General features: G+C 41.5%; 1 protein-coding gene across 2 annotated transcripts in view; it reads left to right on the top strand.

Annotated features, from left to right (window-relative positions):
* Nucleotides 1–8,001: 8,001 nt before the first annotated feature.
* Nucleotides 8,002–26,981, top strand: part of UBXN4 (UBX domain protein 4) — a 34,753-nt gene continuing 15,773 nt past the window's right edge. The window contains exons 1-6 of one of the 2 annotated variants that reach the window (XM_060016878.1): nt 8,002–8,338; nt 15,964–16,066; nt 18,595–18,623; nt 19,295–19,413; nt 20,059–20,233; nt 24,424–24,517. In XM_060016878.1, the coding sequence (XP_059872861.1) occupies nt 8,257–8,338; nt 15,964–16,066; nt 18,595–18,623; nt 19,295–19,413; nt 20,059–20,233; nt 24,424–24,517 (602 nt within the window). In that variant the 5' untranslated portion in view covers nt 8,002–8,256. The remainder of the gene's footprint in view (nt 8,339–15,963; nt 16,067–18,594; nt 18,624–19,294; nt 19,414–20,058; nt 20,234–24,423; nt 24,518–26,981) is intronic. The other variant, XM_060016877.1, reaches the window with a different exon arrangement.

Below are 26,981 nucleotides of genomic sequence, written 5' to 3'. Positions count from 1 at the left end.
TTTTTTGTTTTGTTTTGTTTTTTGGCCGCACCATGTGGCATGTGGGATCTTAGTTCCCTGACCAGGGATCGAACCCGCTCCCCCACCACAGTGGAAGCTTGGAGTCTTAAGTGCTGGACCACCGGGGAAGTCCCTTGACTGCCATTTTTTATTTGTCTTATTCACCTGGATCTATAGGAGAAGCGAGAGAGGAGTGCCACCCTGTCTTTACTTATGAAAATTTGATTGTTGTGAGTGAAGCTTACAACATATTCAAATATTTCTTCTTCCCTTTTTTTTATATTTATTTGTTTTTTAATTTTTGGCTGTGTCGGGTCTTAGTCGCAGCACGTGGGATCACGAGATCTTTCTTTGTAGCGCACAGGTTCTTTGTTGTGGCGCGCAGGCTTCTCTCTAGTTGTGGGGTTCTGTAGGGTGCAGCACACGGGCTCTCTAGTTGAGGGCTTAGTTGCTCCACGGCATGTGGGATATTAGTGCCCCAACCAGGGATCAAACCCACGTCCCCTGCATTGGAAGGCAGATTCTTAACCACTGGACCACCAGGGAAGTCCCTCTTCTTTCCTTTTTAAATTTCATGTGCATCTATAAGCCTCGTACAGTAACTAAAGTATCTTCTTCTTGGTCTATAGGTGAGTGAGTATGCCTTCCATAAGCAACTTACTTTTTTTACGCTTCCCCTTTTTCACTCATGAAAAAGCAAGAACAGAGACTATTTTTTTCCTTTACATGTTTTTTATATAAGTAGCTTTGCAATATGTAAGTCATACAGCGTCCTCTGGTGGTAAACAGGTGCAAGTTTCTACGGAACAAAAAAATGTCTTTTTTTTTTTTTAAAAGCATGGTGTGGGATTTACATGTCAAGCTTCAGTAAGAAATACAGTTTGCTTTCCTTTTCAAGCAATGGTAAAGTCTGGCACTGAACCTTCCACCTTCCTATGAATATTGGAATACATTTGAGTGACCAGAGTTAAGAATTCAGTTTGTGATGGGTTTTTATCTGTGCAAATTGAAATAAAACCTTTGTAGTGGGGAACCTTTAACCTCATGAAATAAATCTGTGCAAATTGAAATAAAACCTTTGTAGTGGGGAACCTTTAACCTCATGACCCTAAAAACTCATTCAGTCTGCAAAGGACGCAAGGCATTGTGGGGAAAAGAAAACTAAGTAGAGCTGCTGCTTTTCATCTTTTGGAGGAAAAAAAGCATAAACCCAGGAATTTAAATATATATATAAAATAAAATATTCACAGGATAGAACGGCCATGAGAAACTGTACTCCAGATGTGCCACTTTCCCTGACCAGCTGTCTTCCAGTCTCTTAGACGGAAGCTGGCACTGAGCAGCTTGGTGACACAGCAGCCACCGTGGTTTGCCCCCGTGCTGGGTAAAGGGCCACAGGAACTCCGTCGGCAAACCTGAAGCAGCACATAGGAATGGGTCACAGAGGAGAACTGACAGATTGGAGAGGTAGAAAGCCAGAGAATTCATGGTCAGCCAACTGGGAGGGTTCCCCATCTCAGCCCAGAACGACTGTGAACCACCTGTCTGTCTGTGGTGACAAGAAGCTGGACTTTGAGAACTCACACTGGAGCCAAGCAGGTGGGTCAGGCTGTTGGGCTGGGGTTCTGCCAATGGTCAGAGACACACCAACCGAAACCTGGTCTTCATCTTCACTGCCTCCAGACCTGGGAACAGGCCCGGCGTCTACCGTCCCTCAGAGAAGAGCTCATGGCAGTGAGGCCCATCTTTCTGCACCGAAGAAGCCCATAAATCCTTGGAACCCAGCTCATGGGAAGCCTTTTATCTCTAGAACGAGGTGGAGTGGTGGGCTTGGAAAAGAACAGAAAAGAACGGGACATAACTCATTTCATAGGTTGCCAGCTGCACACCAATAAACAAGCTTCTGCTCAGCGGGTCTGACTGTAAAATTGAGCTATAATTTCCATCAGTGATTCAGGTCCATTTGAAAAACAGGGCTGATGCCACTTCCTCCAAAAGGCCATCCCTGTCCCTCCCTCCCTCTCTCTAATACCCTATACATGGTTCTTTCATTTTACCCAAACCGACGTATTATGGTCACCTATTTACGGATCGGTTTCTCCCAGTGGCTAGACTGTAAGCTTTTTGAGGGCAAAGATAATATCTTTCAGTCAACCAATATTTCTCTTCCAAGCTCCTGGCGTACAGCCTGTCCCCTGTGGGCACTCAAATATGTGTTGACTGAGAGAAAGGAGAGAGTTCCATGCAAGAGGAACCAATGAACAAAAGCAGAGATGGCAAGGAACATGGCCTGGATAGACAGCGGATAGAATAGTCTGGTTGGCCCAGAGAGGTCAGGTGGGGAAGTAGAAGAACGAATGTTGGAAAAGCAGTGTTGGAGCCAAGTTGTAGAGGATTTTGAACGTTGAGCTACAGAATTTGTACTTTAGAGGTACTACAGAGCTAGTAAGGATTTTTAAGCTGAACAAAAATGCTGAAAATAATATGGGGGCGGGGAGGGCAGGGAAGTTGGCTGTGACATCATTTTGTGGGATGCCCTGGAAAGAAAGCAGAAAGAGCAGTGAGGAAAGCTGAATGAGTCTTTCAGGCGACTGGGGTTCTGCCTCATTTGGGTTCCGTGACTGAGAGAAGATCTGCTTGCGGGGAGTTTGTCAGTGAGTAAATTACATCCGTAACAACCCTGGTAAAATGCAGAGGTAACAGAGGCTTAGGGTAATCCCAGGGGGACGGCTGGAGACTGGAGGCTCTCCAGAAGCCTAATGAGGCAAGCGTCCCAGGCCTTTGTGCCCTCAGCTGAGCGCAACTCTCAGAGAAGGACGCGGTTTAGAGCCTTCAGCAGCCGACGTCCCAGCAGCTGGCGGAGCGAGCACCATGGCTGTGAAGTGGGGCTTTGGGCGGGGCAGCATAGCATCCACTACATTGATTTTTTTGTTTGTTTGTTTGGTTTTTTTTGCGGTACGCGGGCCTCTCACTGTTGTGGCCTCTCCCGTTGCGGAGCACAGGCTCCGGACGCGCAGGCTCAGCGGCCACGGCTCACGGGCCCAGGCGCTCCGTGGCATGTGGGATCCTCCCGGACCGGGGCACGAACCCGTGTCCCCTGCATCGGCAGGCGGACTCTCAGCCACCAGGGAAGCCCACTTTTTTTGTTTTGTTTTGTTTTTTCACTACATTGAAATGGAAAGGATTTCAGATAACATAAAGGAACTGACAGATTGCTGTGGCTGGTTGCACACAGAGTAAAGGGAGGACGCTCTAGTTTCACTCTCTGTGACGGAAGAAAGAAGGGCATGTTGATTCAGTAAGGGATACTTCTCATTGAATTCGACAATATTGGACTTCTAAGCTCAAGAATGGCAAAGAAATCAGGAATTTCTATAATTCCTGACTAGGTTTGTTTTTCCCCCGCACCCAGAAGATTGACCATTTTAAAATCCCATATTGCTGGGGACTTCCCTGGCGGTCCAGTGGTTAGGACTCTGCGCTTCCACTGCTGGGAGCACTGGTCAGGGATCTAAGATCCCGCAAGCCGCGCGGCGTGGCCAAAAAATAAATGAATAGAATTAAAATAAAATCCCATATTGCTGACGAGTCTCTTGCCTACTCCTTGCCCTCCAGGCCATTGCCTGCCCCCAACCTGACTTATTTTTGGTATCCATGGTCTCCTTTCTGCACTCACTTGCCTTCGTACTCAGCTTAGATTCCCTGGTCCATCACATCACTCACTCTTGCTAATCTCCTCAATTTCCTTGTTCCTTTGTCCTTTCTCGTGCTGTCTAGGCCCTATGTAAATTCAAGTCTCCACATCCTCAGCGCTTGTACCCCAGGAACTGAGTGATCACTGAAGAAAATCACACAACTGGGAAAAGTTGGGGCCACCAATCTCACTGGGCCCTCAGCACTGCCTGGCACACTGTTTCCCTCGGCCCTTGCCTTTCAACACTCCTCAATATTATTTCAGACGTTGCTCCGAACTTCAAGGCGCCAATTTCCTTACCTTCTCCATCACTCGCAGCAAATGACCTCTCCTTCATAGGGTCCAGCATTTGGATGAAAACTTCCTCAACTTACTGTCCTGAAACTTATAAGCTTCTTTATGTCCAAAGTTATTTTTCCACTCTTCTTCCTGTTAATATGGAAAGGGTATCTCTTCTGTCTGCCTGTGCTCTGGATCCCATCCCAGTTTGTTTAGAATGGTGGTGATTACAAGAAGCAATATCCAACTTACAGAATAGCCTAACCTATGAGGACAGTTGTTCTCCCACAAGACAGGACTTGAGTCATCACAGACACGGGTGCTTTCCATGTTCCATTCTACCATTCTCAGAGAGTTGGCAATGTCGTTCCTCTAGCCATAGCAGTACCAGGTAGCATAGGCACACGGAGAAGGGTTGTGCTTTCTTCCATGTGTCTCTTTTTTAAGGAAAACTTCTCCTAGAACTGCCTCCACCCCAATCCCCACTTCCCACGAAGTCCTACTGGCTCTAAGAGGAGGTTGAAAAAAACAGGTATCTAGGGGCTTCCCTGGTGGCGCAGTGGTTGAGAGTCCGCCTGCCGATGCAGGGGACACGGGTTCGTGCCCTAGTCCGGGAGGATCCCACATGCCGCGGAGCGGCTGGGCCCGTGAGCCATGGCTGCTGAGCCTGCGCGTCCGGGGCCTGTGCTCTGCAACGGGAGAGGCCACAACAGTGACAGGACTGCATACCACAAAAAAAAAAAAACAAACAAACAAAAACAGCTATCTAGCAGTTTCCCTCTCAGTGGGGAAACTCTGCCAGCAAAGAAAAATGGGGGGCGTGGTAGAAGCATGATTGTTGGGTGGGCTATTAGCAGAATTTGCCATATATCACATATTCCCTCTCATCTTCCTAGGGGCCTCCCTGTTTCCTGTGTATTCAATGTCTCCAAGACTAGCTCCTTTCCATCAATACTTGATAGGGTACAAGTTTCTCCAATCTTTAAAAAAGCTGTTTTTCTCAGTCCAAATCCCTGTCCAGCTAATGTCCTTTCTTCCTCCTTCTCTTCACAATTACTGACACCCCCTCCCTATCTCCCTTTACTCTTCAACCCATTGCCATCTGGCTTCCACACAGAAGAACCCATCAAAACCCCTCTTGCTAAGTTGATAATCACCTTCATATTGCTAAAAACAATGGACATTCAAAAATCTTATTTAACTTGACCTGAGAGCAGCATTCAACACAGCGGCTTCCCACTCCCTTCTCAAAAATCTTTCTACCCTTGGCTTCTTTGGTATCACAAGCTCCCATTCTCCCCCTCCCCCCTCAACATACCCCCATACCTTTCCTAAGTCTCTGTTACTGGTTTGTACTTTCCTACACAACGCTATAGATGTCGGAGGTCTTAAGACCTCCGTCATAACTCTGTCTTACCTCATTTTGCACACACCGTAAGTGAGAACATCCTCCAGAGCTTCAATTATCCCCTGTATGTAGAGAAATCTCACATTCCTATCTCGCGGTAAGAACAGTTTTCTGAGCTCCCAACCTGACATCTATCTGCCTACTTAACATCTCCTCCTGCTGTCTCTCCAGCACTCCAAACACATGGCTAATAATATTGAACTCACATCTTCATGCCCACGTCCCCACCTACCTGCTCTTCCTTCAGTGGTCCCTATCACACTACCATCTTCTATACAGTTTCTCAAAACAGAAACCCAAGATCTCTTCTTGACTCCTCCTTCCTCAAATTCCATAGCTAATTGATCAACAAAACCTATTGGGTCCGCTTCCAGAATTCTCAAAAGCACCCACTTCTGGGTTCTTAACCAGTCTCTTCACTTTCACCCTTTCCACTTCCAATACAATCCACTAAAACTGCAGCATAGCTGCATATTAAAAACACACATCTTATGTGTAACTCCTCAGTTTAAAATTCTTCAATGGTTTTCTACAATTCTTAGAAAAATGTCTGCAATCCTTAACATGACTTCCAAGGCCCTGGATGAGCTAACCTTGCTATCTTTCCAGCCTCATTTACACCATACAACTCTTTGTATGTTCTAGTCACACTGGACATTTTTCAGTTCTTCAAGGGTACTTTCTCATTTGCTTCGTTCGGAGCCTTCACACTGCTGTTTCCTCTATCTCGAATGGTCTTCTCCTTCACCTAGCTAGATTTCCCCTCACATGCCATCTCCTCAGAAACGTCTTTTCTAACCCTGCTATCCATGTCGGGTCACATCATCACATTTCTGAAGCACTCAGAATTTCCCCTCTTGTGGCATGCATCATCACTTGTCTTCCTCTTTAGACTGTGCAGTCACAAAGGTAGGGCCTTTGTCTGACTGCCTCACCTTCTTATCAATGCCAGGTACAATGCCTAGTTCGTAGCAGATGAGCAATAAATAGTTGATGAATGAGTGAAAGGCTATGAATGATTCTTCTAATATTAATTCTAACGTTAGAAATAAAGACATTGCTCTACCAAAAGGATATATATGTTGATGGAATCACAAGGAATCCATTTAAAGTTGACGTTGAAGATTAACTCTAATTCTTCCTGAGGCATGGTGTCCTATGTAAGCAGCAACTGTCTGTAATCAGCATTATATTTCGGTTTATAATAACACTGTATGAGAGGCCTGGTTGGAAAAGTGTAAATAAAAATCAGAAAGAGGGACTTCCCTGGTGGCACAGTGGTTAAGAATCCGCCTGCCAATGCAGGGAACAAGAGTTCGATCCCTGATCCGGGAAGATCCCACAGGCCGCGGAGCAACTAAGTCCATGTGCCACAACTACTGAGCCTGCGTGCCACAACTACTGAAGCCTGCACATCTACAGCCCGAGTGCTGCAACTACTGAACCTGTGTGCTGCAACTACTGAAGCCCGGCGCGCCTAGAGCTCGTGCTCCGCAACGAGAGAAACCACTACAGTGAGAAGCCCGCGCAGTGCAACGAAGAGTAGCCCCCGTTCACCGCAACTAGAGAAAGCCCGTGCGGAGCAACGAAGACCCAGTGCAGCCAAAAAAAAAAAAAAAAAAAATCGGAAAGAATGTTAGCTATTTTTAGGTTAAATATTTGTAGGAAAGGTATATTTTCAGATGTAGCTCCTCCTTAACCCTGCAAGGATTGTTAAATGACTGTACTGCTGTAAGAGAAATTTAATGATGTAGGATGTCTAATATAATAGCGTATGCAACTTTAAATAAACCATACAAGGCTTTAGCCAATAGTTAATAGAGACCATGTAATTTCAAGAAAGTATTAAGTATGAACAGTTTTCATTTTAATGGCAACCAACCACAAAGTGCCCTATCTTGATCACAGTACTCTGTCATCGTAAACAAACTTATCTATTCTTTTCTTTTGTATTACCTTGAAAAGTAGCTGGAAAATACATCATTATCTATTCTCTGCTTTTGACTTTTGAAAGCAGCTGTGGCAACAGCGTAGCTAAGCGTTTTGCGATTTGGAATGATCTCTAACCAACCACAATGAAATTACTCAAGGTCTGCGTTCAACCAATACCTCCCCTCAGGTACACGGGCTGTACGGTATTACAGAAGGTGACTACTGTGGTTCTTTTCTTCAAGGTTGAGCTGATAAATTAAGTCCAATAGAAATCAAAGCCTTGCAGTAAATCCCTACAAAGCCCGTTTAGTTCTATACCGAGAGACACCCACCCTATCGCACAATGACCACTAATCATAATACACAATTACATGGTCCCACTACGCAGGGTTCCACCCGGGGCGGGGATGATTTCCTCCACATTTAAGGTCTCAGTAATGCCGAGAATGGCATCTCCCGGTGACTAGCGCCACTTCTCCTCTTTATAGATTGTGAAGTGGTTCTCACTGCTGCCCCCTTAGCCGTGCCCGGGAAACCACAGTGACATTTCCCACATTAAAGGAGCCAAGCCTAAGAAGACTACAATTCCCGTCATGCCTCAGGAAGGCGCCGCCGCCGCCGCCACTTAGCGATTAGTCATCCTTTCCGCTGCCTCCTTCCACTTCCGCGACTGCAGGGCCTGCGGCCTCGCGGGCGCCCGCACGCACCGACTTGCCAACGAGACAAGGCACGGGGGCGCGGTGCCGACGGCGACGCGTGGCGTCATGTGTCGCGGGGCGCGCCTCGGCTTGCGCGCTTGCGCGCGTCCTGGGGGCCGCTGACGGGCTTGCGCGCCGGTGCGGAGCCGGAGGCGGGCCGCGGGGCCCAACGACGGAGAGGGCGGGGCCAGCTCCGGGACCGAGGCGACTACACACCGAGCGAGCGCCTGTGCCCGAGGGCAGCGATGCTGTGGTTCCAGGGCGCCATTCCGGCTGCCATCGCGTCGGCCAAGAGGAGCGGCGCGGTCTTCGTGGTGTTCGTGGCAGGTGAAGGAGGCGAGGGCGCGAGACGTGGCCGGGACACCCCCTCCGGCCTACCTCTAATCCCAGGGGCCCCCAGCCTTTCCTCCGGACGCCGAGAGGCCCGGGCTGCCCGTCTCCCTGGCGTCTCAGCTCCTCCCCCGTCCGTTTGGAGCGCACCGGGATTGGCCCCCCCACCGCCCGCTTCTCCCGGCCCCTGGCGGGAGGCACGGCCCCGGCCTCGCTCCCAAAGCGCGCCGAGCCCTACGGTCACCTCACTGCGCGGGGCGAGGGGACGGGTGGAGCAGGCCCTCGCCGCTCAGCCCGCAGCGCCCCGCCGAGCCTGACCCCGCGCGTACACTGACGCCACCGCCGCCTCCCGGGCCCCCCTGGTAGGGCGCTCTGACCCCGAGAATCCACTTGGGGAGGCTTTAACGCCCGTGTAGTTAGTGTGTAGGTGGGAAGAGAGCCGGGCCATTAGGCAGGCAGTTTTACTTGTAATTAGTTGTGGGCTGTCAGGAAGAAAGCTGTGTCATCGGTAATCAACAAAGAGAAAGCACCTGATGTTCACGGTTACTGGCTTTCGTATGTTCCTGAAACGCAAACTTTTGAGGTCTATATAGGTTTGATTTTTTTTTTTACAGTGATATGGGAGTGGTGAATCTAATGTGGAATAATTACTTTCTTGCAAGTTGATTTTTTTTAAAAAACCATTTGTTTAGAAGAAGTAGACATACCAGCCTTGGTTCTTTTTGTTGTCTTCCTAGTCTCATAGCTACGGTTTCAGAAGCTGTACTAACTCATTTACGCCGTGTTGCTCTGGGTTATTTTGCTCCGTATTTTATTACTGAAATCTTCTAGATTTACCGTAAACCTTTGCTTCTGTGAGGTTTTGCTGGTCCTCATTACATGAACCAAATCAGTGTTTGTGACTACGTTAATTTGAGGTGTATTATTTCAACTATTTGTGTTTAGTAACGGTTTATTCATCATTAACTCATGACTTGGAAGGCTAGGTAATAATAGCCCTATAACTTTATGCATTGCGGTGAAGAGCAAGTTGCTGGAATATGAGTTTCATTTAACATTAAATTTGGAATTTTGAATTGTTTTAAATTATGCTAAAATGTAAGATGTAAGCCCAGTGTTGTTAATTAGAAGAGCTGGAGTAGTTTACATTCTCTTACGCTTTTTTAGAGTTATATGTCACATAAATAAGTAACTGCGGTAAACTTGTAAGGAAATAAGTGGATTAAAAGGGAAAGGAGGGCTTCCCTGGTGGCACAGTCGTTAGGAATCTGCCTGCCAGTGCAGGGGACACAGGCTCCATCCCTGGTCTGGGAAGATGTCACATGCCGCGGAGCAACTAAGTCCGTGTGCCACAACTACTGAGCCTGTGCTCTAGAGCCCGCAAGCCACAACTACTGAAGCCCACACGCCTAGGGCCTATGGTATGCAACGAGAAGCCACCGCAATGAGAAGCCCTTGCACCGCAAAGAAGAGTAGTCCCCGCTCTTTGTAACTGGAGAAAGCCCGCGCGCAGCAATGAAGATGAAGCGCAGCCAAAAATAAATAAATACATTTATTTAAAAAAAGTAGTCCTGATTTATTTTTAAAAAAAGGGAAAGGAAAATTAATGATACTTAGTATGCTTATTAAGAGTACAGTAATAGTTTTAATGACATTTTAAGTTGTGTTTTTCATATATAATCTCAGTTGATCCTGGCAGTTGGTAGAACAGGGCTTATTATGCCCATTTTATAGACGAGGGAACTTACATCCACGGTGGTTAAATGACATACACCAGTGTCACAAAAAGGATTTATATCTTGTCTTGACAGATTTTTTTTTAGCAGCTTCCAAAAAAAAGAGTGTCTTCTTTATTTCTCAAGAAAAAAGCTGAACAGTAGTAGAATTTAGGTAGTTATTGAAATTGGTGTAGAAATCAGGAAATCTAGGATTATGGTAGTCATATTTGTAAACAGAAAACACATTTTTTTTTTTTTTTTTTTTTGAAAACACATTTGATAGTGTCCAAAGGTTCCTAGAAGGCACTCCTGGGCTAACCAGTTAATTTGAAAGAAGAAATGCTAGATTTAATTAACACATATTTGGAAACCCATTTGGAAACAGTAGTGCTAATTATTACAATAGAAAAATAAAGTTATAGATTTTTGGGGCTTTGTGTGTATATATAATACATACATTCTTCAATTAACTTTTTACTGATGAGCATGTATCTTATGCTTTTATTTATTTTTTTCTTTTATACATTTATTTATTTTATTTATCTTTGGCTGCATTGGGTCTTCGTTGCTGTGCTCAGGCCTTCTCTAGTTGTGGTGAGCTGGGACTACTCTTCGTTGCGGTGCACGGGCTTCTCATTGTGGTGGCTTCTCTTGTTGTGGAGCATGGGCTCTAGGCACAGGAGCTTCAGTAGTTGTGGCTTGAGGGCTCTAGAGTGCAGGCTGAGTAGTTGTGGCTCACGGGCTTAGTTGCTCCGCGGCATGTGGCATCTTCCCCGACCACGGCTTGAACCCGTGTCCGCTGCATTGGCAGGCGGATTCTTAACCACTGCGCCACCAGGGAAGCCCTGTCGTATGCTTTTAGGGTATCAGTGACTGTTGAGTGTTTGCAGGAGGACTGTTAGCAATCTGCCGAAGGAGTCAGTCCTTTGACTCATTGAAAATACTGTTGGTTTTTCTAGAGTTTTAGGAAGTTAATTTCCAAGATTAGGTAGGATTAGTGTCCCTCCAGGAGTATGTAGACAGTGGAGTCATGAAACTGCAACACTTATAGATTGCTTAGACCTCTGTTCTTGACTTTGAAGAATACAGCCAGAACTCATGATTTTCTTAGGTCTGAGACCTCGATAGTAATGTACCAACTCACTGAAAATTAAAAAGATATAATAGTTGGAAGGAGTCTTTATAGTTGGAAGGAGTGGTCTTAAGGGTAATCTTTGCTTCATATAACCACTCAAGTGGGAAGCATTTTAGGTAGATTGTTTATATTTTACTGAAATTTTCATGGATGAATTAAAGAATATGTAGGATTGATGTTAAGAGATTAGAGAGATTACTACTAGTTAAGTCAACGAGTTAACAAGGATTTTCAAAGTATTATAGCTGTGTAAGTTGAAAGAAATCAAACTGAAGATTTTGATTCTATTCTTGGGAAGACAGAATAATCTGACAAGGATTCTGAAGTAGAGGTGTGGGTTCACTGACTAGTGTTGCTAGTTGGCTAAAATCTCCGTGACTGACAGACACTATTTCATGCCTCTTTTTTTGGTTAAAATAGACTAAAAAACCCTTTAGGTTTTGACCAGTTGAGTTTTTCTAGGTTGGAGTTACTGATTGTCGGGTCTGCAGCTCTTTGCTTCAGAGTTTGTACTATTCTTTTTTTTTTTTTTTTTTTTTTTTTTTTTTGCGGTACGCGGGCCTCTCACTGCTGTGGCCTCTCCTGTTGCGGAGCACAGGCTCTGGACACGCAGGCTCAGCGGCCATGGCTCACGGGCCCAGCCGCTCCGCGGCATGTGGGATCTTCCCGGACCGGGGCATGAACCCTTGTCCCCTGCATCGGCAGGTGGACTCTCAACCACTGCGCCACCAGGGAAGCCCTGTACTATTCTTTTAAGTGGCTTTTCTTTTGGATACTGCTCATACCACCAAGGATGTAATGTTTTCTCCTAAAATCTTTGGCCCACCTAACTCCACAGCATAGTTCATAATTTGATTAAAAATAAGAAACTAAAGGTACTGAAGTTGGCGATTAATAATCCCACCCAGCAGTGTTAAGATAACTCTTGCTGAGTTAATGTAATTCCATTCAGTCTTCCATCACTTTTGGTCAAGCAGCTGCTGCTGCAGTAGCCTGACTCATGGACAGATATTGCTAGTGGGGTTGGAACACTTGAGACCCTATCTACGTCGTACAGCATGGGTGAGGGAGTGAAGGACATGGGCCTGAGAAGTGGCAGATCCATCCTTCCAGGCACCAACTTGACATCCCCACTTGGATGCCTCACAGGATTCTCAAGACTAAAAGTATTACTGCTTGAACCTGTTTTGTTTTCCCCCAGTGTTCTAAGTAAATGGCACCACCTTACATCCAGTTGGAGAAACCTAAGTGTGGGCGTCATCTCTGGACCCTTAACTCTTCAGTCTCGTCTTGTCTCCTGCGCCCTGTTGTTCACAAGACTCCTAATTACACAGACCTTTCCCTACACGGAAATTCCTTCTGTGTAGTGAACTCTTCTGGCTTGTGGCATGGCTCAGCTCTTGCATCCTTTAGGTCTTACCTTAAATATCACCTCAGAGAGGGTGACCAAACAAGTACTTTGTTTTGTATCTTTAGATTTTAAGCTCCACTGAGGGCATACAGTATCTCACTTGTTTTATATTTAGTTTGTAGCTCAGTGCCTAGCACAACGTAAATGTGGAATAAAATAGTGAATGTATGAAAGAAAGAATGAATGAAAAAGATCCCTATCACCTCACAGCCTTCTCTAAGTTTAGTAAAAATGTTCCTATATAGCTATTTTCTAGGTTGAAAGTCCTGTCATTTACTTGGAATTTTACATCTCTCCTCACCCCATAGTGTCTGAAGATGTGCTCAGAATGATCTCACTGTAAATAAAAGTTTTCCCGTTTGCTGCTTCAACATCTAGGGGTCTGCTAATGGGCATTCTTTTGGTCTTGGTCTGTGGGTGCATTCTAGTCCCTGTCTACTTTTCCGTGGCCAGATTTCTCAAGCCCCTTATTACTGAATATTCCTGTATCTCATTTCACAAAAAATGTTTTTAACTGTGCAGCATTAGTCAAGTTTTTGTAGGCATGCCAAGATACTATACCAGAAATTTAGCTGTTCATTCCACAAAATACTTATTGAGAGCCTGCTATATTCCAGGTATTTTACTGTAGGCCAGGTTCTGTTGTAGGCATTTGAGTTATATCAGTAAATAAAAAGGAAAACAATCCTTGCTCTCATGGAACATGCATTCTAGTGCAGGGAGACAGACAATAAACAGTAAACATAGTAAGTAAAACGCATAGTCTATTAGAAGGTGATAAGCATTACAGAAAAAAAAAGCAGGAAATGAGGGAGCTTTGGGAATATCTGAAGTGTGTAATTTTATTTTATTTTATTTTTTTGCCATGCTGTGCGACTTGTGGGATTGTAGTTCCCCCACCAGGGATTGAACCTGGGTCCCCTCAGTGAAAGCATCAAGTCCTAACCACTGGACCACCAGGGAACTCCCTGAAGTGTTTAATTTTAAAGTAGTGATTAGGGAAAGTTTGTATTGAGAAGATAATATTTGAGCAAGGACTTACGGGAGTTGAGAGTTAACCATGTAGGTATCTGGGGGAAGAATATTGCAGGCTGAGGAAACAGCTAGTACACAGACCTATGGAAAGAATGTCTTTAATATTTGAGGAATAGAAAGGAAAGGGATAGGAAGGAAAGGGACAGCAAAAAAATAAAAGGAAATGAGGTCAGAGAGGTAACTGAAGGCCTGAGGTCATTTGTAAGGACTTTTTGCTTTTACTCTGAGGGAAATAGGGAGCTATTGTAGAATTTTGATCAGAGGGTTGACGTAATCTGACTTTTAATTTTATTTTATTTTTGGCTGTGCCGTACAGTTTGTGGTGGGATCTCAGCTCCCCCACCAGGGATTGAAATTGAACCCTGGCCCTCGGCAGTGAGAGTGTGGAGTCCTAACCACTGGACCGCCAGGGAAGTCCCTGATCTGACTTTTTAAAGAAAGGTGCTTTAAAATATATATATATATATATATTTATTATTATTATTATTATTAAATTTTTTGGCCATGCCACACAGCATGCGGGATATTAGTTCCCCTACCAGGGATCGAACCCACACTCGTTGCACTGGAAGTGCAGAGTCTTAACCACTGGACTGCCGGGGAAGTCCCTGGATATATTTTGGAGATACCGTCAGTTGAAGGCAAGAATAACTAAACTTTTTGGCCTGGGAACTGAAAGGATGGTGTTACCCATTAACAGATAACTGAAATGGGGAAGGCTAAGGGTGGATTAAATTGGGGAAGGCGGGAAGACACATGGGAAGAAAGCGGCCTACAAAAGAGTAGGTATAGAAAGATCTCATTTTTGTAAAGCAAAAAATGTGACCTGAAGCCTTTTTAAGCATAAATTGGCAAAGGTTGCTCACCTTTGAAAAAGCACTTAGCTCTGCTAACCTCAGAAATATTTTCAGTGACTTAACTCAGGTAAGTTTCCCTTTGCCCACCAATAAGTGGTTATGCCAAAATCTGGATATTACAAGTCTAAAATGGAAATAATCTCTTGATAGGTATAACTTTTGAAACATTTTGTCCCTGAGGTATGGCATACAGTATATTAAATGAAATATATTCAGTGAACAACTAGATGAATTTTTGTAGATGAATACACTTGTGTAACTATCAGATAAGATATAAACATTTCCTATCATACGATATTACTTATATGTGGAATCTGAAAACAAATGATGCAAATGAACTTATTTACAAAATAGAAACAGATTCACAGAGAATGAATTTATGGTTACCAGGGGGAACTGGGGGTAGGGATAGATTGGGAGTTTGGGATTGACATGTACACACTACTGTATTTAAAATAGATAATCAACAAGGACCTATGGTATAGCACAGGGAACTCTGCTCAATGTTCTGTAATAACCTAAATGAGGAAAGAATTTGAAAAAGAATAGATCCATGTATATGTATAACTGAATCACTTTGCTGTAGACCTGAAACTAACACAACATTGTTAATCAACTATGCTCTAATATAAAATAAAAATGTTTAAAAAAAGATATAAATATTTCCAAGACCCCAGAGCCTCCTTCATCCTCCTTCCCGGTCAATAGTAGCTCTACCAAAGTAGCCACCGTGCTGAATTCTGTCAGCATAATTAGTTTTGGATCAGTGTAACTTTTATAATTAGTATGCCTATAACAAAAGACAGGTCCAAAACTGCAGACAGGATTGCACCTGCTTCTGTCTACCTTGGAGGAATTCTGGAAAATAAGTGGGGTGTGTGTGGAGGACACTGAACTCAACAGAAAGATGCTGCATAAAGGAAAAGTATTGTACATTTATTTTCTAAAATCATATGTAGAAAAGCCAAAGTAGTCACATTTCTGCCCATGACTTCTAATTATTGTGATAATATTTGCAGCATAATTCGGATGTCTTCATTTAGAAAACACTTCGTATAATCTAAATAGCAGTATTTTGTTTTTCATTACTTTTTTTTTTTTTTTGTGGTACGCGGGCCTCTCACTGTTGGGGCCTCTCCCATTACGGAGCACAGGCTCCGGACATGCAGGCTCAGCAGCCATGGCGCATGGGCCCAGCCGCTCTGCGGCATGTAGGATCTTCCCGGACCGGGGCACGAACCCGCGTCCCCTGCATCAGCAGGCGGACTCTCAACCACTGCGCCACCAGGGAAGCCCTCATTAATGTTAACAATGCATATAAGTCACACTTTTCATTTATGGAAAATTCAGATTTGGTAGAAAATATTATTTGTGAGATTACAGTTTATTTGAAGTTCCAGATTTCCAGGGAAAAGAATCAGCAGATACTGGCCTTATGTTTTAAGAATGCTTGAAATGTTTTACAGGTGATGATGAGCAGTCTACACAGATGGCTGCAAGTTGGGAAGATGAGAAAGTGACAGAAGCATCTTCAAACAGTTTTGTTGCTATTAAAATCGATACCAAAAGGTTTGCTTATGTTTTAATCTTGTAATTAAAAATTTTTTTAACCATTGTCTTTGGTTGTGATTTATGGTGATAGTCTTAGACTATAAGAATGTTGATTTTTGTCTAAGACATTTTAGGGACTTAAATTCTGATTGCCATTTTTCAAGTTCATCATTATATCATACTGAAAAACTTATGAATTCTTGGTCTACCAAGTAGCTATGTGACATGCACCAGTAATGCAAAGGAACTGTGGTCCTGAAATATCTCTGAAAGGTTGACCACTCTTTTGGATCCTATTTTTGAAAATGGAACCATTTTATTCAATAAGAATAAGGACATTTACAGGTCCATTGTAGGACCTGATAACCACAAGTCTGTTTTATTTTGTTAATACATCCCTCTGCCCCTCGTTAAATTTTTTTTTTGTGTGGGGGGATAGAGAATTTCAGACACACACAAAAGTGCTTGAGTAGTGTAATGAACCCCCTTGTACTGTCAACTACTTTGACAGTTATCAACTCATGGTCAGTCTTGTTCATCTATTCCCTCACCCACTTCATCTCATCCCATATAATTTTGAAATAAATCTCAGTCATCAAATCACTTCATCTATAAATATTTTGGTATGTCTCTGAAAGATAAGGCTTCTTAATTTTTTTAACATAACTGTAATACTTCAAAAATGAATCTAATTTCTTAACTTGAAATATCTACTCAGTGTTCAAATTTTCAGTTCTCTCATCAGTCATGGTTTTATTATTTAATTTATTACAGTTTGGTTCAGGATCCATCAAGGTCCACGCATTGTGATGCATTGATCTCTCTCAAGTCTCTTTTACTCTGTAGACTTCGCTTCTGTGTCTCTCTGTCTTTTTCTTTGCAGTTTATTTTCTTGGGAAACCAGGTCATTCGTTATGTAGTTTCCTACAGTACTACTACAGTATTGCAGCTGTGTTAGTGTCATTTAGTTTATTACTCTGTCCTCTATTTTCTGTAAATTGACAGTTGGATTCAGGTTAGGTTTTTTTCCCCCTTGACTACTTCATAGATGGTGGTAAGTCTTCCATTCTCCCATTAGAGGGTACATAATGCTCTGTTGTTTCTCTTTATGAGAATGATAATGCCATCAATGATAAATGCCTGGAAACATTAATTCATTAGCAGTTTTAAAGTGGTAGTTCTGTCCTTTTGATATCGGTAATATCAAAATGAAAATTACTGTCAAGATTAAAATATTCAGAAATTTACCTATAAGTTTGTAAACTTTTTATTTAAAAATTTTCTTTATTAACAAAACATCACAAAGCAAATCATAGTATAGTCTGCCTCACAACAGCAGCAGTTACTGAACTATACATTTGAGCTGTAATCGTTTTTTAAGAGTCTACTGTGTCATTGATATTGTTCATTTTCTTCCAGAAGCACCTTTTAGAGTCAGTAATGGCAGGAGGAATGTAGAGGTTTATTGGGAATGTGGAAGAAATGAGAATTTCAGAATTGTTGAGATTTATATACAGACTGATATATCCAGTATTTTTTAAAACAAATTTCTATTAGCAGATGCAGGGATACCTGTGTATAGTGATGGTTGATAATTGTTTCATTTTGGACAGTCTACTAATAGAATCTAGTGTGTCTTTTAAATTATGAAAAGTAAATTTTATTTATTATATAATAGTAACAAAGCTACCTAATGTTCTAGGAACATGTTAGTTTATGTTATGTCCTGCATTGAAAATAGATTGGAAATGCATCAAAAGTTTACAGTGGTTATTTCTGAAAAGGTAGGATTCTTGGTAATTTTTTTCTTTATACTTTTGTATTTTTAGATGTTTTTATGATAATCATGCCTTATATTCAGAGAAAATGAAGCAAATTTCTGGTTCTTAGAAGCATTAATTTGATTCTTGGTATTACTCCTCTACATTGATCAGTGTCTTTTATTTGTATTATAGTGTAAAGTCTCTCTCCCATCCCTGTCCCTGACCACCCAGTTCTCTTCTCTGGAGGCAACCAAATCAAGAAAATATATTTGTTTTCCTCCCCTTTTTTACAAAAATGGTAGTAGTTTGACATACCTTTTTATACCTTTATCCTTTTTGCAATTGCATGATTCATTAGTTTTTATTGGTGGATATTTAGGTTTTTTTGAATCCTTTGTTATTATAAAAGTATTACCACTTGCACAAGTAAGTCACAGGTATTAATATCTTCTTATTACAAGTTAAGATACTGTATTCAGAAATACTTGCTGCTGAGGAAGCCACATGGGGCAGATGCTAAGTTGATTTTTAGGTGCCAGATCTGGCCACCAGTGTGTGGGTTGCAAGAACAAGTGCTCTTTAATCTGAAAATTATAAAACAAACCAAAAAAGGTCTGTGAGATAAGGATTACGTTTTTCCCCTTTCAGTTGATGGCTATGAAAGGAACTAATAGTTTAAGAAAAATACTTGTAATTGCTACAGTAAATTTTTATAAAAACAACTCAATATTTGGGAAATACTTGTATTCATCTAGTGATTTTCTGTTTGATTTTGTTTTACAGTGAAGCCTGCCTACAATTTTCACAGATCTGTATCCTTTCCATGAAGAATTGGTTTTATATATATTTTGCTTGAGGAGTTTCCTTTCTTTTGGTTGATTCATGACAATTAGAAATTATTCGTTTTTATTTAGGAACTCATGCATTCTTGTTTATGGAAACTTTATATTACTAAGTGTCCTTTGAGACAGTAAGTACCTTGTAGCAAATGGAATCGTGGGGAGTTTGCTGGTTTTTTTTTTTTTTTTTTGGCTGCACCGTGCAGCATGCAGGATCCTAGTTCCACGACCAGGGATGGAACCCCTGCTTCCTGCAGTGGGAGTGCAGAGTCTTAACCAGTGGACCGCCAGGGAAGTCCCCTTGGGGAGTTTTTGTAAATTGTGAATAGCTGGAGACCAATATGATGCAGTTTGGTTGGAATGTTAGAAGTAGCTAGCAAGAGGTAAGATAGATGTAAAAGTTATGATAGAGGGGAATGTAGTGGATGTTTTTCACTTATATATGTGATATAGATAAATCATAATTCACATATCACATGCACTACAGGCATAGTGACAGGGTAGTTGAAATTATTTTGTGAACATGTTAGCTGATTATATTGTGAAATTCACAAAGATGATTTCTTTTGCTTTGTTACCAATAGTGTTTCATAAAATTATTCTCTTGTTTCCCATGAATTGTTAGACTTAATTAAACTGTACAGATCCTGTAGTGTGTGTTCCATCCAGTTTCTTTATTGGAGACAGTGGAATTCCCTTGGAAGTAATAGCAGGAAGTGTTCCTGCAGATGAACTTGTTACCAGAATCCACAAAGTCCGGCAGGTGAGAAGAAACAGAATGTTCTTTGTATAAACATGGGTAAATGGTTTGTCAGGAACTTGACATTGGAATATTTTTGGAGCCACTCTGAATATTCAGGAACTAACCATGCTATTAAAAGGTAGTAAATACTGTCTTTCTGGACTGGTTTTGAAAATAACATTATGCAGTTCGAGGTGCCTATACCTAATACGCGAGTGACTTCTTATTCTCCTTTCCCTTTTTCTCCCTCAGCCAGCCACATAATGCAGTCACTATTATTTTGTTGCAAAAGGGAGTTGCTGTCACATTAAAGTCCCTAACAGTATATTGCTTGACTTGTTTTAAGGACCTTACTCAATTTCTCACTTGCATCCACTTTGGGCAGATGACTAATATAGCTTGTAACTTTTTTCCTTGAATTCTAATTGTAAGAAAAGTCAACAGTGTGCTTTAAATATCTTTTTGTGCTCTTGCCACCTTGCAGTTGAATTCTATAATGTGATTATGTCATATTTAGGATTATACATTTTAGATTGATTTACTTGGAAAGTTTAGTACTTCTCCCTTCTGTGGAGTAAAAATTGACTTGCTCATGTTTTGGTCTCATATACCATGGTAAACTTAGATTCTTATCTGTAATTAAATTCCAATGTTTTTTCTCCCTAGATGCACTCGTTAAAAGGTGAAATATCAGTGGCAGATAGAGGCCAGTCAGAAAGTTCAGTCTCTACTCCATCCACCTCATTTGAACATAACAACACTTCTGAAAACTGTCAGTCCAGAAATGTAGAGCTCTGTGAGACACCACCCACTTCTGATACAAAGTCAGATTCTGCAACAGGTAATTTTTAATGTACCCTTTTGGGTACACTAAACACTCCACTTCACTATAAAGGCCGTGGATTAATATCCTTAAAAATAAGAATACTGTATTTTCCCTCTGCACGTTCATTTAACTTTAAATTTAATGTTTGTCATTTAGTGGCAGAAGGGGATCAAGTCAGTGACTCTGTCCTTCAAACCCAAATAGGCAACAGTCCAGAACAGCTGATAGTAGTAATTTCTGCTACTGTGCTATGGTTCAGGGACTGTCATTATGATACTCATGAGTTTTGTAAATCTCTTCTCAGCCAGAGGATATTGAAAGGACCAAGTGAACTGATGTGTTTGAAATTGTTTTTATAACATAAAATACTATTTACTTTTAAGAGAATAGTATTTGCACTTTTAAAATTAGAATTAAAAGTTAATTGTAAAATAGAGCTTGTAGCAGTAGGAGGTGTGACTGCAGAGGGGTTGATAGAAAAGGCAGAGGAGAAATTTTATACTGTATATTAGGGATCATGCACAGTCAGAGTTGTTCTGTGTAATATAGCTTTGTATTAGGCAATGTAGGGTTAGATAAGTTAAGAAGTTAGAATATTAGTATCCTAAAAGGTGATCGTGCTACAGCATCCTGGATAGATAATCATCAAGCCTCTATTTGAATACATTTAATGACAGGAAGCTCAGTGCCTTGCTAGGAAGCCTATTCTATTGTCAAAGCCCTAGTTTTTAGAAAAGTTCTTCCTTTATTGAACTGAAATTTGATGCTCTGTAATTTCCCATTAACTTGAGTGCTTTAGTGCTACTTAAAGAGTTACACATAACACTCTGGATTCTGTTATATTCCCACAAAGAGTGTTGATGTTTTTGTTTTAGTAGGCAGTTAATTTGGTTAGACTCAAACTGTTAGACTCTGTCTTATCCGAGGTGAGTAGCAACTCTAATCTTAGTTCTTTGTAGCTTTTTTTTTTTTTAGCTTCATTATGGAAAATTTCAAACATATACAGAAGTAGAGAAAATAGTATAAGAAATCCCATCCCATGAACCCATTGCCTATCTTCCAACTTTTTTTTTTTTTTTTTTTGGCTGCACCCCGTGCCTTGTAGGATCTTAGTTCCCTGACCAGGGATCAAACTGCGCCCACTACAGTGGAAGTGCGGAGTCTTAACCACTGGACCGCCAGACAAGTCCCCCAACTATTTTTGATTCATGGCCCATATTGTTTCATCTATGCCCCCTTTCCTCGTCTCCTTGCCATTTATTATTTAGAACACACTTAGGCATTATATCATTTTATCTTTAAAAATGTTGGTACTGGGAATTTCCTGGTGGTCCAGTGGTTAGGAGTCCGCGCTGTCACTGCCTAGGGCCCGAGTTCAGTCCCTGGTCAGGGAACTAAAAATCCCATAAGCCACATGGCACAGCAAAAACAAAACAAAACAAAAAATGTTGGTATCTAAAAGATAAGCACTTTAAAAAAATAACCACAATACCATTATCCCTTATGAAACCTAGAAAGTTTAACAGTAATTCCTTTTTATCATTAATTATCTAGGCAATATTTACATTACACTAAGTTTTTCAGTTTGTTTGAGTTGGAGTCCAATATATCATTTTTTTTAAATTAATTTATCTTTTTAATTTTGGCTGTGTTGGATCTTCGTTGCTGGGCGTGGGCTTTCTCTAGTTGCAGTGAGCGGGGGCTACTCTTTGTTGCGGTGCGCGGGCTTCTCATTGCGGTGGCTTCTCTTGTTGTAGAGCACGTGCTCTAGGCACGTGGGCTTCTGTAGTTGTGGCGTGCAGGCTCAGTAGGTGTGGCTCCCAGGGTCTAGAGCACAGGCTCAGTAGTTGTGTCGCACGGACTTAGTTGCTCCACGGCATGTGGGATCTTCCTGGATCAGGGCTTGAAGCCCCATCCCCTGCATTGGCAGGCAGATTCTTAACCACTGCACCACCAGGAAAGCCCTCCAGTTGTCTTCTTAAACCTAAAGACAGAACCTCCTCTAGTAAATTTTTATTGTTTTTGGATTTTTAAAAAAAAAATACATTTATTTATTTATTTACTTTTGGCTGCATTGGGTCTTTGTTGCTGCGCGCGGGCTTTTCTCTAGCTGTGGTGAGCGGGCGCTACTCTTCGTTGTGGTGCGCGGGCTTCTCATTGCATTTCGGTGGCGCCTCTTGTTGCAGAGCACAGGCTCTAGGCACGCGGGCTTTCAGTAGTTGTGGCTCGCGGGCGCTAGAGCACAGGTTCAGTAGTTGTGGTGCACGGGCTTAGTTGCTCTGTGGCATGTGGGATCTTCTTGGACCAGGTATTGAACCTGTGTCCCCTGCATTGGCAGGCAGATTCCTAACCATTGTGCCACCAGGGAAGTCCCTGTGTTTGGATTTTTATCCGTTGTTTTAGCTTATTGCCATCCATTTTTCTTTTTTTATGAGTCATAGATCCACCTAAGTTACACACAGCACTTTTCTTTTCAGCTTGTCCACAAATTATCTTCAGAAGTTTTCTTAAATTTTTTTTCTGATATCAAGATATAAATGTCGGGCTTCCCTGGTGGCGCAGTGGTTGAGAGTCTGCCTGCCGATGCAGGGGACACGGGTTCGTGCCCCGGTCCGGGAGGATCCCACATGCCGCGGAGCGGCTGGGCCCGTGAGCCATGGCTGCTGAGCCTGTGCGTCCGGAGCCTGTGCTCTGCAACAGGAGAGGCCACAACAGTGAGAGGCCTGCGTACCGCAAAAAAATAAAAAAGATACAAATGTCCTTGGCATTCATTTTATTTACTAAAGAAAAGTGATTAATTTCCTACTGAACACACACTGGCTGCCAGAGGTTACCATTTCTTATCCAAGGGTTTCATTCAGTGGTATGCTGGTAAATATTTAACAAAACGTTATTTTTTGGGGGGAGATAAAAAGCCCTTATTTGTAGTGTTTGCTAATTTCCAAAGTGTAAATATTCCTACTGTGGCTGATTTCAAGTTACATAGGTGATGCACTGAATGCAGAGGTAAGAAGAGATGTGTACCTTTGGTTCTGCTTAATAATTCTAATATTTCTACTACTGCTGTGATAACTGAAGCACTTACTATGTGCTAGTCCTAGTAGAAGTCTCAGCGTTTTACTTCTATTAACACATACTTCTCATGACATTTCTATGAGGTTACTATCCCCATTTTACGGAAGAGGTACAGTGAGAGTAAGTAACTTACTAAAGTGACAGAACAGGATTCAGCCCAGACTCTGTTGCTCCGCAGTCCATGCTCTTCCAGGGATCAAAAAGGTAAAGAAGAATTAAGTTGATGGTGAGTGGTAAGGAAGGAAATAGCAGAGGTTCTGAAAGGGAGTACCAGACCATAGCTATCCTCTACAGCAGGCCAGGACAAAATTCTGTCCTTCAGGAGATCCTTAAAAGAATACTAGTGTAGATGTAAAAAGCTTTTCTAAGGAATCATTGTGGTGTGCAGAAGCAGATCCCTTGGGTCATCATAAGTCTAGAGTGATACTCAGTATCAAACTTGGCCTCTAGAATTCCCCCCCCACCTTTTTTTTTTTTTGACTGTGATGCACAGCATGCCGGATCTTAGTTCGCCAACCAGGTATCAAACCCGTGCCACCTGCAGTGGAAGTGCAGGGTCCTAACCACTGGACAGCCGGGGAAGTCCCTAGAGTTTCACTATTGGATACCATAACCACAGCCACAAATTAAATTAAATTAAATTAAATTAAAATTAAATACAATTAAAAATTTAGTCTCTCACCTGCACTGGCCTTATTACTAGTGCTGAGTAGCCATTTGTCCCTGACTAGTGGCTACCCTATGGGGTACCAAAGATATTGCACCATGCTTCTTTAGAGTAGAGCCTACCCCTGGCCAGGCATGCTTAGTCTACTTTTGTTATATCTGTCACTGCCAGATTAATATTTCATGTTTTAGCTCAGTGGCTTTCAGCTGGGTAGCTGCCTTATTTCCCATTTATATGCTTTTGTATCCAGATCCAGTCGTAAGAATTATCACTAGTAATAGCTCATTTCTTATCTCCTACTCCATTCTTAGGGAAAAAATGTATTGTTTAAGAAACAAGATTGTTAACAGACGTTGTAACCCAAAAGATATATACCTTTTTAAAAATTGGCATTGAATGCAATATTCTTCTTATTTCTTTTCTTTCTTTTTTTTTTTTTTTTTTTTTTTTTTTAATAATTAAGGAGGAGAAATTTCAGGCCAGGCCACTGTGTCTCAAGAGCCTGGTGGATGTTCAAATCAGAGACCTACAGAGGAGCTCACCATCAGAGTGGAAAGGTTTGGTTTTGTTTTTGGAAATAGTATTTTGTTAGAAAGACAGTGGTTTTCAGTTATTTCATTGATTTGAATAAGAGCTAAAATTACACAAATGAAATTTCAGAATTCTAGGTTGAAGTTTTTTTATTACCTGACCAACTTATTTGTATCCATAAAAACTACATTCTAGAAGTAAAAACTTCTGTATCTCTGAAGTCGTCAGTCAGCTTTAGGTCTGATAATTTTAAGAATCCCTTTTTCACTAGTATTTTGGTATATGTGTTTCCATCTGTTACTTCTGCTTTTATCTCTCTGTGTCATAGGATAAGTTCCAGATGGGCAAGAACTTCAGCTAATTTTATGACTATGTACTGAGCCTGGGTTCTGCATAAGTGGGTGTCTATTAAGTGTCATGTGTTATTAGTTCGTCTCATAATCAAATTTCTGACTTCTTGTGGTTTCTAGTTTAGTATTTTTAATTTTGTAGTGATTATCAAATCATAGTCTTATACTATGATTCTTAAAAGATAACTGAGTTAATGGTGAATGGATAAGCAGGAATATTTTAAAATCTTGACTTAAAAATCATTCAGTGTAATATGGAAGTTAAGAAAAATTACTTAGACTTGATATTTTCTTGTTCACATAGATGTTATGGGGAACCAGAGTTCAAAATGATTGCTGACATTGGGTATTTGGGTTAGCTCATGATTCAGTAAAAATGCGCTTCATTTTAGCAAAACCTAGATTGTGATTGTTCTTTATGGGAGTTGGGGCAGGGCCAGAATCTGGAGGTGCAAAGCAGGGTAGATCTCTCACAGCAATGAGAAATGGTGTGTGTCTGGAAGAAAAGCAGTAGGGAACCAGAGTCCCAGGGGCTCATCCTCTTCTGTTTCTTTCTGCTTTGCTAACACCAAGCCCACCACTGTGCACCCTTACTTGCATCACCCTGGGATCCTGGGGTGAAGTGAAAATGAAAAATCAGGAAAAGATTTCGAGAGTTGCGGGGGGGGGGATGTGAAGAAACATGGCAGGTAGCCCTTTATTGTGGGGTGAGATCAAGTGCTATTTAATTCCTGTGGGAAAGGGGAGTTTCTGTTATTACTTAATAGTCCTTTTTTTTTTTTTTTGGCCACGCTGCATGGCTTGTGGGATCTTAGTTCCCCAACTAGGGATCGAACCCGGGCCCTTGGCAATGAGAGCTCAGAGTCCTAACCACTGGACAGCCAGAGAATTCCCCCCAATAGTTTCCATTCTTATGTAAAGGGGTGTCTGCTTGTGTCTGCCTGACGGTTCTGTAAATAGAATATAATATGACATTTTTAATTAAAAAATATGTACACATATTGGTGTATATGTGTTATATAGTATAATGAGTCCAAAAAAGTTATGTTAAGATATGCACCAAAGTGTTTATACTGGTATCTATGAAATTGGAATTCGAGATTTTTTTCTTTGCTTTGTTCTGGGGTTGCCAAGTTTTCTTCATTGAGCATTATTACTTTTATAGTTAGCCTGTCAGGACAGAGTGGGTCTACAGCTGTTTGAGATTTCTTAAATTGAAAAAAACTATAAAGCACTCTTAGAAGATACATATACACAAAATTTGTTAAGCTTTTAAAAAGGGATACTAATGTTGAGATTAGATAAAATGTTGACAAGCTCTTAATAACAAAACAGTTTTTATTGGGAAGTAACTATTAGCTGCTTAGACAGCATTTCAAAAATCCGGGTCATATGATCATATAATTAAAATTGTGTAAGCACTTCAAATTGTTGCTTGTTACTGTATAGCTATATTGACTGTGTATTGACTGTACCACAATTTATTTATCCATTCTACTGTTGAATTATTTTCAGTTTGGGTCAGTTAAGAAAGAATTGCTATGAACATTCTTTTATTACATGTCTTGGTGAACATATTTTTTGGGTGTATTTTCAGGAGTCTGAATTTCTGGGTCATAGATACTGGCTGAACAGTTTTCCAGAGTGGTTATACCAATTCATAACTTCCGTCAGCAGTAAGATATTTCATGGGTCCTTTTTTTAACCCTAATGTGTTACAGTTAATTTCTCTTACAATTTTTTTTTGATGCACAGATTGCTTCACATTTGGTTAGTGGAACCTCTTCATCCTGGGCCTTATGTCCTTTTGACATCCTTTTTGTAAAAAAGAAATCGGTAGACATTTTGCTAAATTTTTCCTCTGGTGTTGCTGTGTTCTAGCGCATCATTCATTTTTCTCACTGTGTGCACCTAAACTTCATCATCTCTTTGGGGTTCTAAACCATCGTTCTTTGAGCGTCCCTTGATTTCTGGCACAAGTTGTTCAACTGAGTTTTAACAAATGCATATACCTGTGTAACCTAAATCCCTCTGAGAGAAAGTGCCATTAGTTTTTTAAAATTGAGATATAATTCACATACCATAAAATTCAAAGTATGCAATTCAGTGGGTTTTTATATATTCACAAGGTTGTGCAGCC

Source organism: Delphinus delphis, chromosome 7 (assembly GCF_949987515.2).
Source record: "Delphinus delphis chromosome 7, mDelDel1.2, whole genome shotgun sequence".
Lineage (NCBI taxonomy): Eukaryota > Metazoa > Chordata > Mammalia > Artiodactyla > Delphinidae > Delphinus > Delphinus delphis.
This window is presented reverse-complemented; position numbering and strand designations above follow the sequence as displayed.